Consider the following 12,450-nt stretch of genomic DNA (forward strand, 5'->3'; position numbering starts at 1 on the left):
TTATGGTCACTGCGGCCTTGGCTGCTTAGGTCTTGTGGTTTGACTTAAGTTTTGTGTTCTGAACGTCGTCATTTATTCATACGATATTGTATTTTAACGATCTTTATATCAGTGCGTTTATATTTGAGTCTACTACAATTTTAATTCAGATTATTCACATTACAAAGTAATATATTTTTACTTATGATCTTTATGTACATGCATTCTTTATGAATGTACATTATGAACATTTTTTTTTATAAAAATCATAAGTAAAAATATATTACTTTTTAACGGAAGTAATCGAAGCGAAAGTTGTAATAGACTCAAATAGGAACATGTGAATATAAAGATCGTGAAAATCTGAGATCATATGGAGAAATTATAACATTCAGAACATAAGACCTAATCAACCAAGTAGTCAAGGCTGAGGTGACCATAAAAACCAACAACCCAAACATATCATTAATGATTATCACATATAAGATGTCATGAGAAAAACCTGTCATAAATACTGATGTGTGTAAAAACAAAAAAAACTTATTTTGCAACAACAAAATATTAAGGACTAAGCATGCAAAAAAATAAAAATAAAGACTAAATCTGTACAAAATAAGAAATATTACCTTTTAAATCATTTTTTCCAGTTTATCTAAAGTAGCCGGTCATAATAACTAGATGTGTGTAGTTTAAATAAGTTGAATCTACTCTAATAAATGAACGTTTTTTTTTGCTACATGTCACATTCTCATTCAAATTGTCAAATGTCATTTTTTGTTATTTTGAATTATTTTTTTTTCCAAATGTCATTTTATGCGTTTTTTATTTTATTAAATTCCACATAATATTTTAATGTAATAATTACAATAAATATAGTAATAAATAGATATCAATTTTTTTCACGGGTTCATAAATAAAAACAACCGGAAAAATCAAATTGATGGCCTAATGATTTACGGGGAATGGTGTACTGACCCGACCACCATTAAACTGGAGATACATTCTTTCTTAGCAGAAAAATTTAAAGAAAAATGGCCGGTTAGGCCAAAGCTTGTGAGTCGACATTTTAGGAAAATCCCCCATGATGAGTCGGTTGCCTTAGAAGCACCAATATCACTCCAGGAGATAAAAAATGCGGTGTGGGCATGCGGAATTGAGAAGGCCCCTGGGCCGGACGGGTTCACCTTCAAATTCATCAAGAAGTATTGGGATATTCTCTTTGGAGACATTACTGCGGTGGTCAAATTCTTTGATGAACATGGGAAATTAGACTCATCATGTAATTCCTCCTTCATCTCGTTGGTCCCTAAAATCAAAGATCCTCTACTAATTAGTGATTGTCGACAAATTAGTCTCATTGGTTGCATCTACAAAATCATCTCCAAGATTATATCGCTTAGAATGAAGAAGGTGATGGGATACTGCATCGATTCGGTGCAATCTGCATACATTGAAGGGAGGAATATACTTGATGGGCCCTTGATGGTTAACGAGATTTACTCGTGGGCAAAAAAAGTCCAAAAGGAAATCCTTCTTTTCAAGGTGGACTTCGAGAAGGCTTTTGACTCAGTTAATTGGGACTTCCTCGATTCTAACTTGATGCACATGGGTTTTGGGGGTAAATTGAGGATGTGGTTAAGAGGATGCTTTGGATCTGCAAGATCTTCCGTCTTAGTCAACGGCAACCCGACAGAGGAATTCCTAATTTCCAAAGGAATCAGGCAGGGTGACCCGCTCTCTCCATTCCTTTTTATAGCAGCCATGGAGGGTCTAAGTGTTGCGATGAGGTCAGTATACGAACTAGGCATCTTCCAAGGTGTTAAACTGCCAAACGGTGGCCCGTTGATCTCACATCTACTATATGCAGATGATGCACTATTTCTGGGGGACTGGTCAAAGCAAAATATCAATAACCTTGCTCGAATTCTGCATTGCTTTCATGCGGCATCAGGATTAAAGGTTAATTTCAATAAATCCAAAGTTTTTGGAGTGGGTGTAGAAACGCAAGAAGTCTCAAACTGGGCCAGTACTCTTGGTTGCGAACCATCCTCCCTCCTTTTCACATACCTAGGAGTTCCGGTTGGTGCCAACATGAATTTGAAGAATAATTGGAAACCAATCATAGAGCGGTTTCAAGCCAAACTTTCAACATGGAAGTCAAAAACTCTCTCCTTTGGTGGCAGACTGACTCTTATTCAATCAGTCCTTGGCAACCTTCCAACATATTTCTTGTCACTTTTTGTAGCACCTGAGGGTGTAATTCAAACCCTTGAGAGAATGAGGAACAAGTTCCTATGGGGGGCATCTGAAGAAAAGCAAAAAATTCATTAGATCCCATGGGACACGGTAGTTGCTCCCAAGAAAGCAGGTGGGCTGGGTGTTGGTACGATTAAAGCCCTAAATATATCCTTAATAATGAAGTGGTGGTGGAAATTGAGAACCGAACCACATCACCTTTGGGTGGAAGTCATCTCAAGCCTGCATAACCTCAAAGCGAAATCTGATGACGTGTATTCGAAAAAATCACTAACAGGAGTGTGGAACAACATCGCTGGTATACGAAAAGATATAGTAAGAAAAGAAATACCTGTTCCCTCTGTCCTATCCAAACTTTCTACTGATAATGGTGTAACCTGGAGGTGTGAGTTATCCCCGAATGGAATATACACGGTATGTGCCCTTAGACATATATGGGATTACCGGCCCCCTAATGTTGATGGCAATTTCTCCTGGATTAAAGAAGTCCCACTAAAAGTCAACTGTTTTATATGGTGGGCAAGAAGGGGGAGGATTCCCGTTGCTTTGGAGCTCTCAAAGAGAGGGGTACATTCGGAATCTTCGACCTGTCCCATGTGCAATGATCAAGATGAATGTGCAGATCATGTGTTGGTTGAATGTCGTTATGCCAGACAGGTAATTGAAGGGATTTCAAGTTGGTGTAAGGTAAACACGGCGGATTGTCATACGGTTAAGGAGGTCGAGGACTCAGTTTCTCAGCAGGGGTTGGGTCATAACAGGAGCAAAACTCTTTTGGCAGTGTACTATGGAGCCTTATGGAGCATTTGAAAATCAAGGAATGAAAAGAGTTTTAAAAAAGAACCGGATTCCACCCGACAAAGCCATTGACATGATAAAATCAGTGACGTATCTATGGGCAAAAAACAGGGAAAAACTTGATAGGATTACCTGGGCAACATGGTCTCAATGCCCTCTAGACTTCTGAATTTCTCTCCTTCCAGTTTTGTCTTCTATTTTTCTTTCTCTTTGTTTTTTGTTTGCTCCTTGTTCGCCACTAATTGTGGCTTGTGTACTTTCTTTTTTTTATTATTAATATATCTTATTGGCCGGTTCAAAAAAAAAAAAAAAAAAAACTTCTAATTTCAAAATTCCCAAATTCAAGCTTATTAGTTTCTTTTGTTTATTTATTTAAATTTAAAATATAAAAAAATATATATCAATTTTTATAATTCATTATTTTTCTTATTTTCTTATAAATTTAAAGTCTCAAATATTTAAACTTTTATATCTAATTTTTTTTTTTTTTAAATTAACCCATATAATACATGTGTCTCACAACTAATGAGTAAATATAAACGAAAAAAATACAGTGACAAAATATTTTTAAATAGAAAAATATATTATTTTTTTTAAATTATTATGCCTTTTGTTTTGGTTTTTAAGTAAAATATCATTTTACTTAATTATATGAATTGGTTTTTAAGAAAAATATCAATTATAATATTATATGATTGCGGACCGAACCCCATGTATGTATTCCATGGATGAAATAAGTATATTCTATGTTTTTATGTTTTCTTATTGAAATTTAAGTTTAGGGTTCCTTCGATTTTCATCGTTTGGTCTGATAATCAATCTTCAAATTTCGCTTTCCTAAATCATAATCTTAGATCTAGCTCCGTTTCTCATTGCCGATTTACACCTCACTCCAATCTATTCGAATTTGTTTTGTAAACCCTTCCTTGTCGTTTGATTCGTTGGTTTTAGTGAATTGAGTATCTGTTAAACCAACAGCGATGATTGTATCTGGTGATTGCGCCAATAATTAAGGTTCAATCGGGCGTGCCCTTCATATGTTGTGAAAATTAGCTGAATAGTTTTTTTTTCTTCGATTTGTTTGTAAAATTGGGTGTTAGGAGTGGAAGTGAATCGGTAGTCATGTTCTATGGTTCGGTGGTATGGGATCCATGGCTAATTGTAGCTCAAATTGTATGCATTCAGTGCTTGTACTATCTGACGTTGGGATTTTTCATGGCTATTCTAGTTGGAACTAGGGTTTCGATGATGAGCCTTGTTTACTTCTTTGATTACGCTACGATTAGCATCTCCACAGTTACCGGCTGGTGTGTCATCGCTTCTTTCATCCTCAGCTCTGTAGCCGGGTGAGCGTTATAATTTCCTAATTTTTTGTGCTTAATTTGATTATTACTTAATACATTGTATTTAATGCTATGTAATTTCTAATTTTTCTAGAACAAATTCTGTAAAAATCACACCGCTTAGATTTTGTCTGCATACCTCTTGGATTTTGACACGCTTTAGGTGTTCAGTAAAAAGTATAATTCAATGCAGTATGGCAAAGGAAATGAAGCTTATTGTACCCTGGATTCTGTCTTTATCCGTATTCTTTTGAACTCATGGTTTTTACCTTTGCTGTGATCATGGCCTGAAAAATGTCTAATTGTCATGTCTTTCTTTCTCAAGTTTGTTTCCTATGAGTACAAATTTATAGCTAAATTAAAGTTACCATTACTTTATCAGTAATACATATACATCATCTTGCCTTTATCACATGAAAATTATGAATTCTCTGAAGATTTGTTTCTCTGATTTCAAACAGGGCTGGTTTCTTGCTTTATTTGATTGAGAGAGCAAAGAAGTGCCTGGATTTTTCTGCCACCCTTTACATCATCCATCTATTCATATGCATCATATATGGAGGTTGGCCTACATCAATTACATGGTGGATTGTCAATGGCACTGGATTGGCACTAATGGCTTTGTTAGGAGAATATTTGTGTATAAAACGTGAATTGCGAGAAATTCCCATTTCAAGACTCCGATCAAGTAAGTGAACTTCTTCAACTTACTTATAAACTGATGAGAATCTTTTTCTTACTCTGTTTTGAACCTACATTCAGTAGCTTATGTGTTTCCATCTTTTATATATCCACAAAGTCTGATTTTAATGAGTTCATCTATTGGGTCTGAATCTATATCTTTGGTATTGGAAAGTATTTCTTGCTTCAATGAAATTGTTGGTCTAGATAAGAGAATGATATTATAAATTTAGATAAAATAAGGATAAAAAAGCACCTGGGAGTTTTTTTTAGTTGGATTTTTAGCGAATCGAATCTCTCCATTGACACTGCTCTTGATTGTCCACTGATTTTGAAGTCGAAAATTTTCTGACCTTCAACTTCATACATTTGATGTTATCTTCTTAATTGGTGGGGTGGTTGAGACGTTTCACAGAGAGAGAATGGAGAAGAAGAGAGGTGAGTGTTCATGGGGAGATGTAGAGAAGAAATTTAATTCTATTTTATGGGGAAGAGAATTCACCGTGTATTAGGAAGTGGAGAAGAAAGGAATGAGTTTAATGCGCTTTAATTACTTATAACTTAATTAATTACTCAATTAAATATCTTTCCAATTTTACGGTTTATTTGTTTCCAGAGAGAGAATGAAAAAGATGGAAGATATATATTTTGTGAAAGGAATGAGTTTACATCCTAGTTTTCACAAAATATATATCTTCCTCCCATTCTCCATCTTAATCGGTCATTATAGTTGTCACAACTTTGGGCATCTCCTTGGTTTTTACTTTTTATATATCAAAATCACAATACTAGACTAGTAGACTTCCACCCCTCAAACATCTTGGCTTGGTTTTGAAAAATGGACTGGTTTTTTAGTGCCCAAAAACGGCTTGTATATGAATTTTTTATTTTTTTTTAATTCTAAAAAAATTAACCGAAGAAAGTTGAAAGTTGAGAACTCAGAAGTCATATAAGTCTAGCAATGTTATTATTAGTCTTCCATTTGAATTTAAGTTTTGTTAAGATTAAATTTCTATTTGATATTGAAGGAAGTGAAGAAGATGATGATCCGGCTGTATTATTAGACATTGATTTGGATTCCTTTAATGAAGACTAAGATGTTGTCAACTTTGGGTTTTTGATACACTATTTTCATGGTATTTTGATATTGGTTGTTGAAAAACTAAACTTTGGATGTTTGAGAGTCTGGTATTTTAGTTTTGGATATTTTTTGTAATTTTTGAAATATTATAATTATAAAATTATTTATGATGTAGAAACGACGTCATCTGGTTTTTCCGACTGGTTTGGTTTTCAAAACATTGCATTTTGGCAGTCTTTAGATAATGTTAAATAGGTTCGTTAGTCAGGCATTGTAATTTTGAATGCTTCATTTCATGGGATTTGGATCAATTTGCTTAATAATATGACTAATTAATTTCTTTTCTCATAGTCTTACTTAAATATATTTATGCTACTGAAATACTTTGTGTTTGTCCCCTGCTTTAAGAAATAGTAAGGAATGATGATGTTAGATGGGTATTAGGATTCTAAGAGATATTTTTTCTAGAAAAGAAAAAGTAAGTAAATAAAATACGTAGTGGAAATTTGTTCCGTTGTTAAGACAGTGTAACACGTGACTGGTGATATGGCCAAATTGGCCCCATAAAATGCTAATTGCCAATAAAAAATTAATTAACCCATAAACAGACATATTTTGCATTGCCAATTTGTCATAACTCATAAGCATAATCAACCAAAGGAAGATAGATGCAAAGGTAATTGTTTTACTTAAAGAAGAATAAATCCTGATTGGAATGGACGGATTATTTTTATCAGCATGCCTCATCTACTTTTGATCATATTCTTTTGCCCCTTTCTATTTCTAAAATTCAGTAAACTTTTTTTTTTTTTTTTTAATATAAATAATTAGTTTGGACGGTTTTTATGATGATGCAGATGTTTGACTTTGACCGATGAAAAACATGGTTTTGATGATGAAGTCCAGGAGTAGGGATGAATGGTAAAATCCTTGTCACAAGTTTGGAATCAGAATTAGAAGAAAAAACATACACCAATATATGTATAATTCTGGTATTATAGAGACAGCCTTCATTCCTTGGTTAGATCATAGATGTTATCATTCATAAATTGATAGATGCATGTTGTTCAGTTGTTCTTAATCCAGTGTGCAAAACCCATGCTTCTTTTTATAAATTCTTTCTTAATACTTTCCATTAAAATTTCCTTCCTTGTGGTAGTTATATGGATTATGGAAATAAGCAAAAGACTAATATAATTTTTTTGATACGAAAACAGCTTATAGCTTGTGACTCTTACATACATACTACGTACATACACACCGCTTTAGCATTAAGCAGTAGTAAGTAGTAGTACCCTGTCTCTTCTCCTGACTCCTACCCCTGCAAACTACAATTCAAGAAACCCCATGCATGCATGCCAACTTCTTAAGCTTAAGCTTTCCATGCTGATGATATATCTGCCACAGCTTCATCAACACTCAGGTACACTCCTTCCAACCCAAACGACTCCAATATCTCTGATTGGTGTAGCTTCTCCATCACACTCCCTCCAGGATTCGCCAAAACTAACTGAAGTGATCGCTTCTCTAGCATCTTCTTCAACTCCTTCACCATTCCCAAACCACTCGTATCAATCGCTGTCACAGCTGCATTAACAAAAACCCACATACACACAATTAGTTTTAGGCCAGCTTCTAATATCAATAAGTATTAACAAAAAAACATACCAGTCATATCGATAATAACACATTTCAACGAAGGCCCATTATTAGCTGCTAACAACTCCTCTTCTTCTCTTATCCACCTCAATATCCGTTCTTGTAGATAAGTCGAGTTAGCAAAGTAGATAGGCGCATCAACACCAAGTATCACAAACCAAGGCACCCTTCTCGCCTCTCTATACCTATTCACATTCTGGTATATCTGAGTCCCCGGAATATTCCCCAAAACACCCGTATTCGGTCTTGTCACATGCAACAAAATCTTAAACACCGAAACCCCAACCTACACATAAGTCAAAACAAACAAAAATTCCGTCAACTATTATTAATTATTACACAATCGAAAGAAAGAAAAAAGAAAGAAAGAAAGATTACCGCAATTGCAAGACCAATTGGAACCGAAATGAAGAGCACACCAAAAAACGAACACAAACAAGCCACGAAATCAAGTTTGTCCACTTTCCATAGTCGGATCGTGCTTTGGTAATCCATGAGCCCAATCACAGCAGTTATGATGATTGCAGCGAGTATTAAATTCGGTGTGTAGTGAAACAGAGGCATCAAGAACAAAAGAGTAATCAAAACCGTTGATGCCATGATGATGTTGGAGACTACAGATTTAGCACCCGCGTTCGCGTTTACAGCAGATCGGGAAAACGAGCCCGTGGTGACATAGCAAGATGTGCAAGAACCAGCCATGTTCATCACCCCAATGGCGAGCATCTCTTTATTTCCATCCACCTGGTAGTCATTCAAAGATGCAAATGTTCTTCCCACCGCAATTCCTTCCTGTTAATTTAAGTTTCCAGCTAGGGTTTTTTATTTTTTTTCAACAGTTGTACAGTACAACCTGATAATGCATCAAACTGAAACTTACAGTGAGAGATAGTATTCCGGTGATGATTCCTGTTTTGATGGCGACCCCGAGAAACTCGCCGTGAAAATACAACATGTTTGATGATGGTGGATTTAATCCCTTTTCCAAGTGACCGATCTATTATCAAAAAAAAAGTTCAATAATCAATTCCACGTGTTTTGATATGAAAAATAGTTAAAGTAATGGATAATGATCCTTACAGTTGCAATCCCATGGAGTTTTGATCTGAATAGAGTGACTAAAAGAGTCGACAGAATCACCGACGCCAATGGTGCTGCAGCTGATATCCAGAACAGCTTCGGTTTTCGTAATCCCTACATTCCTCATGCATTAGCCACTTGTACTATTTAAAAAAGTTAAAAAGTAAAAACTTGTAGTTGTACTTACAATATGTCTCGTGGCAAGTAAAAACCCCAAGAAGCAAAACCCCATCACAATGGTTTGCCAAGACCACTGCACAAGTATATAAAGAAATAATAATGTTAATAATTTTTATATGTAAATTAGAATTCGATAAAACCATTTTAATCATAACAAATAAAACGTTACATACTTCATTTCTGTGTTGAATGACAGAGGTTAAAACGGGAATTATTTGCATTTTGGTAGTGAAATGAACAATCCCAAGTAGCCCTTTCAGTTGTTGTAAAGATACAATAACAGCTGCCCCAGCCATGAAACCAACAAGGGTCGCTTTCGATAAGAAATCGATAACAAACCCTAACCTGTAAAAATCATCAAATTCTTAATAAAGTAAAATTTAAAAAAAAAACAAAAAACCCGACAGTTGTTAAAGAAATTAAATGGAATTTACTTAAAAAGCTATATTTTGAAGAATATGAGTAAATGTCGGGACGCTAGATCTTGGAGTGGACCCAATAAAGTGATTATGAAATTGAAAGGAAAGGAATGTTTTCACTGTTTGAATTATTTCCCACTAATGAATTTATATTGAAAAACTTGAAAGTCAAAAGTGCACACAACCAAAAAACATTTGTATAACCAACCCTTTTTATGTAAAAAGGTCCCACTTCTGATAGTTCACAAAGTATATTCCCTTTTTTGTGCCCACTACATAAAAGTTGAAAAATCTCATTTTCATCATTAAGTAACCAATCTTCACCACTAGTTTTTTATATTTTTTTTTCAACCACACATTGATGTCAAATTTCATGATTAAGTTGGATGCATAATTATAAAGTACCTGAGAAGACCTAAAGTTGCTTGAAAGACACCAGCAAAGAAAGTAGCAGTGAAAGCCAACTTAAGGTAGAGAACTGGATCTTTGTTGTATGGAACTGCTTCGTTTAACATTGTTCCCATGACAAGTGACGCTATTGACACTGGCCCCACTGCTAGATGCTTTGAACTCCCAAGCACAGAGTAGATCAACGGTGGCACAAAGCTCGAGTCTGTTCATTTTTACAAAAAAATATGTCATTTTTACATCAAATCATAAAACGTTTTGTGTTACGAAGATAACATAAATAGATACAAAACTCACATAGCCCGATTATTGGAGGCAAGTTCGCAAGCTTCGCATAACTAATCCCCTGAAAATTATACAAAAAAATTATAATAAGAAACAACACAAATACCTTGTGGGCCCTATGATATGACCTATTTATATTTCGTTTTTATGGTTTTGATGTGACATAACTTCTAAATAGAAGATCCAATCCTGAATTCGAGATGTAATTATAGTTTTGATTTTGACCTTTACAATTAAATTAGTTTGATATATCATGAATTGTTATTTCTTAGTTGATGTGTAAAACATTTATCATGTTCTTAGCTTGGTCATGTGAAAAGAAGTAAGCACCTTTACTTTACTAGAAGAATTCCTAGTAAGCATAATTTTATATAAGTCGCTTTATTTTCTAAAAAAGAATTAGTTGATTTAGAACCACAAATAATCTAAATTAAAGTGAAATTAATGGAATAGAATTTGGTGTACCAAATTTCATGCTTATTTTTGAAGAAGATGGATTGAAAGGAAAGTAAAGATGATAACATAATTTTGTTTTTTTGGATTTGAAAGCATATATTCTACATCAAGTGATAACAACTAATATTGATCCAATTAAGGTTTAAAATTAATCACACAATCATCTAATTAATTCGTTACTCAATTATTTCAAACGAAATAGATATATTTTTTAAACGAAATACTTTTGAAAAGATAAGGTCAAAATCTAAGTCAAGATATGGTAAACGGTGAGATTAATTGCTTACATAACTATTTTATAATTAAAAATAAATAAAATTAATTCTACGCTACATTGTTTTTGTAAAAAAAAAAAAGTATGCTTGTATTCTTTAAACTTTCACCTGTGTCCATTAAAAATTATTTTATTAATCCAATCAATAAATACACTTTTATTGCATGTCTGGAAAACTACAAAGTAAACCATCGAAATATAAAATAAAAAATAAAAACAAAACACAAATTTGGCGTTTTAAACATTTTATGTTTGAGTAAATGAATTTTTAAAAACAATTCCTGCTTCTAGTAGTTATTAAATAAATTAATGTATTTTTAAAATATATAAACATAAAAAAAAATGGTTTCTAAGAAGGAAGTAGAATAAGCATTAACAACGTGTAATCTTTGCTATTAAAAGTTTACCTTATAAACTGAAACAAATTACTATATACTGTATTAATTATTATACAAATAACGAAAATTGTTGATGAAGATATGGATATAAATTGATTATAAAAATGAAATTGGTTTTATAATTAATTACACCATAAACCTGAAAATTTGAACAAAAATGACACTACTGTTTGAAGTACTATCAGTAAAGCACAAAGTACAAACCCATGCATGAAGAACCGAACGAACATCACACAAAAGTTGACACACGCAACCAATTTATGAGCAACCCAAACAAATTACAAACATATCACCAGAAAAACCGCACTCACGATATCAGAATCAGAAAAACTCATTTAATGCGACTACCGACTACAATTCTTTTCTCTAACACACACTTTGTATGTAACGGTGTGTGTGAGAGAGTAATTAATGAAGGTGATGAAGATGAAGTGATACCTGAGGAATCGCGAGGCTAGCAATGGTAAGACCGGAAACTACGTCGGAACGGAGGAGTGTAAGATTGTAATTCGGCGCCCATTCGAAGATCGGAAAGAAGTATTGAAGAGTGAGAATCAGTTTTCGAAAACGCGATTGGTTTTTGAATCCATGGAGTGGATCATCGGGGAAGAAGACCTCAGATAACCGATGCCTGAGTTTCTGTAAGGTGGTTTTTTGTGGCGGCAAACAAACATTGTGCAACTCCAGCGACCTCATTGTTTCTCCGGGAACTGTTATCGTCGCCGGAGCAGTTGATGTGAGCCCTTGATTTGCATGACCCGAACCCGAATAGTGATCGACTCGGTTCGAATTGAGGCCCATGTGATTGTGACTGCGTATGCGAGAAGGTGGTGGGAGGGAGAGAGAGTGCAGTTGGTGGTAATTGTGAACCGAAGGGGGTTTCGGGTTTAAATAGGGATGTAGTAAACCAGGGGTAGAATTGGAAAAATGTCATGTCACTCAGGGGTATTTTGGGAAATCAAGGTTACGCTCATTGCTCGTTCTAATACTGTACACTTGTAACACACGCTTATTCAATTTAGCTCTTTTTACACCCTCAATAAACGTTTAAAAAGAGCAAAGTTTCATTTCATATACTATAATCTAAAAATATTAGTGTTAATCTAATCATTTTTGTATAAATACTTTTTATATTATAATTGCACGAATTTCC

At 34.2% G+C, this 12,450-nt stretch overlaps 2 protein-coding genes across 3 annotated transcripts; one reads left to right on the plus strand and one right to left on the minus strand.

Moving 5' to 3' along the window:
- The first annotated feature begins 3,748 nt into the window (after positions 1–3,748).
- Positions 3,749–7,279, plus strand: LOC145103026 (structural molecules protein). Of its 2 annotated transcripts, none has more exons than XM_079040559.1 (3): positions 3,749–4,379; positions 4,838–5,064; positions 6,086–6,316. In XM_079040559.1, exons 1-3 carry the CDS (start codon positions 4,156–4,158, stop codon positions 6,151–6,153), a joined length of 519 nt encoding a protein of 172 aa, XP_078896685.1. In that variant the 5' UTR covers positions 3,749–4,155; the 3' UTR covers positions 6,154–6,316. The 2 variants fall into 2 exon arrangements, with proteins under 2 accessions (XP_078896685.1, XP_078896686.1); XM_079040560.1 differs by lacking the exon at positions 6,086–6,316 and adding an exon at positions 6,996–7,279 and having other exon boundaries at positions 3,753–4,379.
- Positions 7,280–7,315: 36 nt separating this feature from the next.
- Positions 7,316–12,165, minus strand: LOC145103025 (putative sulfate transporter 3.4). The gene is made up of 10 exons (XM_079040558.1): positions 11,736–12,165; positions 10,182–10,230; positions 9,882–10,089; positions 9,231–9,402; positions 9,065–9,130; positions 8,878–8,991; positions 8,678–8,794; positions 8,176–8,589; positions 7,807–8,083; positions 7,316–7,725 (listed from the first exon to the last, which is right to left on the minus strand). Exons 1-10 carry the CDS (start codon positions 12,096–12,098, stop codon positions 7,511–7,513), a joined length of 1,995 nt encoding a protein of 664 aa, XP_078896684.1. The 5' UTR covers positions 12,099–12,165; the 3' UTR covers positions 7,316–7,510.
- Between the last annotated feature and the right edge of the window lie 285 nt (positions 12,166–12,450).

This window comes from Lactuca serriola, chromosome 4 (assembly GCF_051521515.1).
Source record: "Lactuca serriola cultivar US96UC23 chromosome 4, Lser_US96UC23_V15, whole genome shotgun sequence".
Lineage (NCBI taxonomy): Eukaryota > Viridiplantae > Streptophyta > Magnoliopsida > Asterales > Asteraceae > Lactuca > Lactuca serriola.

Coding starts and splice junctions, on each gene's coding strand:
- LOC145103026 (XM_079040559.1), top strand. CDS start 4,156: ATGTTCTATGGTTCGGTGGTATGGGATCCATGGCTAATTGTAGCTCAA. Junction 4,380..4,837: donor ATCCTCAGCTCTGTAGCCGG/GTGAGCGTTATA, acceptor GATTTCAAACAG/GGCTGGTTTCTTGCTTTATT. Junction 5,065..6,085: donor CATTTCAAGACTCCGATCAA/GTAAGTGAACTT, acceptor TTGATATTGAAG/GAAGTGAAGAAGATGATGAT.
- LOC145103025 (XM_079040558.1), bottom strand. CDS start 12,098: ATGGGCCTCAATTCGAACCGAGTCGATCACTATTCGGGTTCGGGTCAT. Junction 9,131..9,230: donor TCATTCAACACAGAAATGAA/GTATGTAACGTT, acceptor ATACTTGTGCAG/TGGTCTTGGCAAACCATTGT. Junction 8,992..9,064: donor TACTTGCCACGAGACATATT/GTAAGTACAACT, acceptor TGAGGAATGTAG/GGATTACGAAAACCGAAGCT.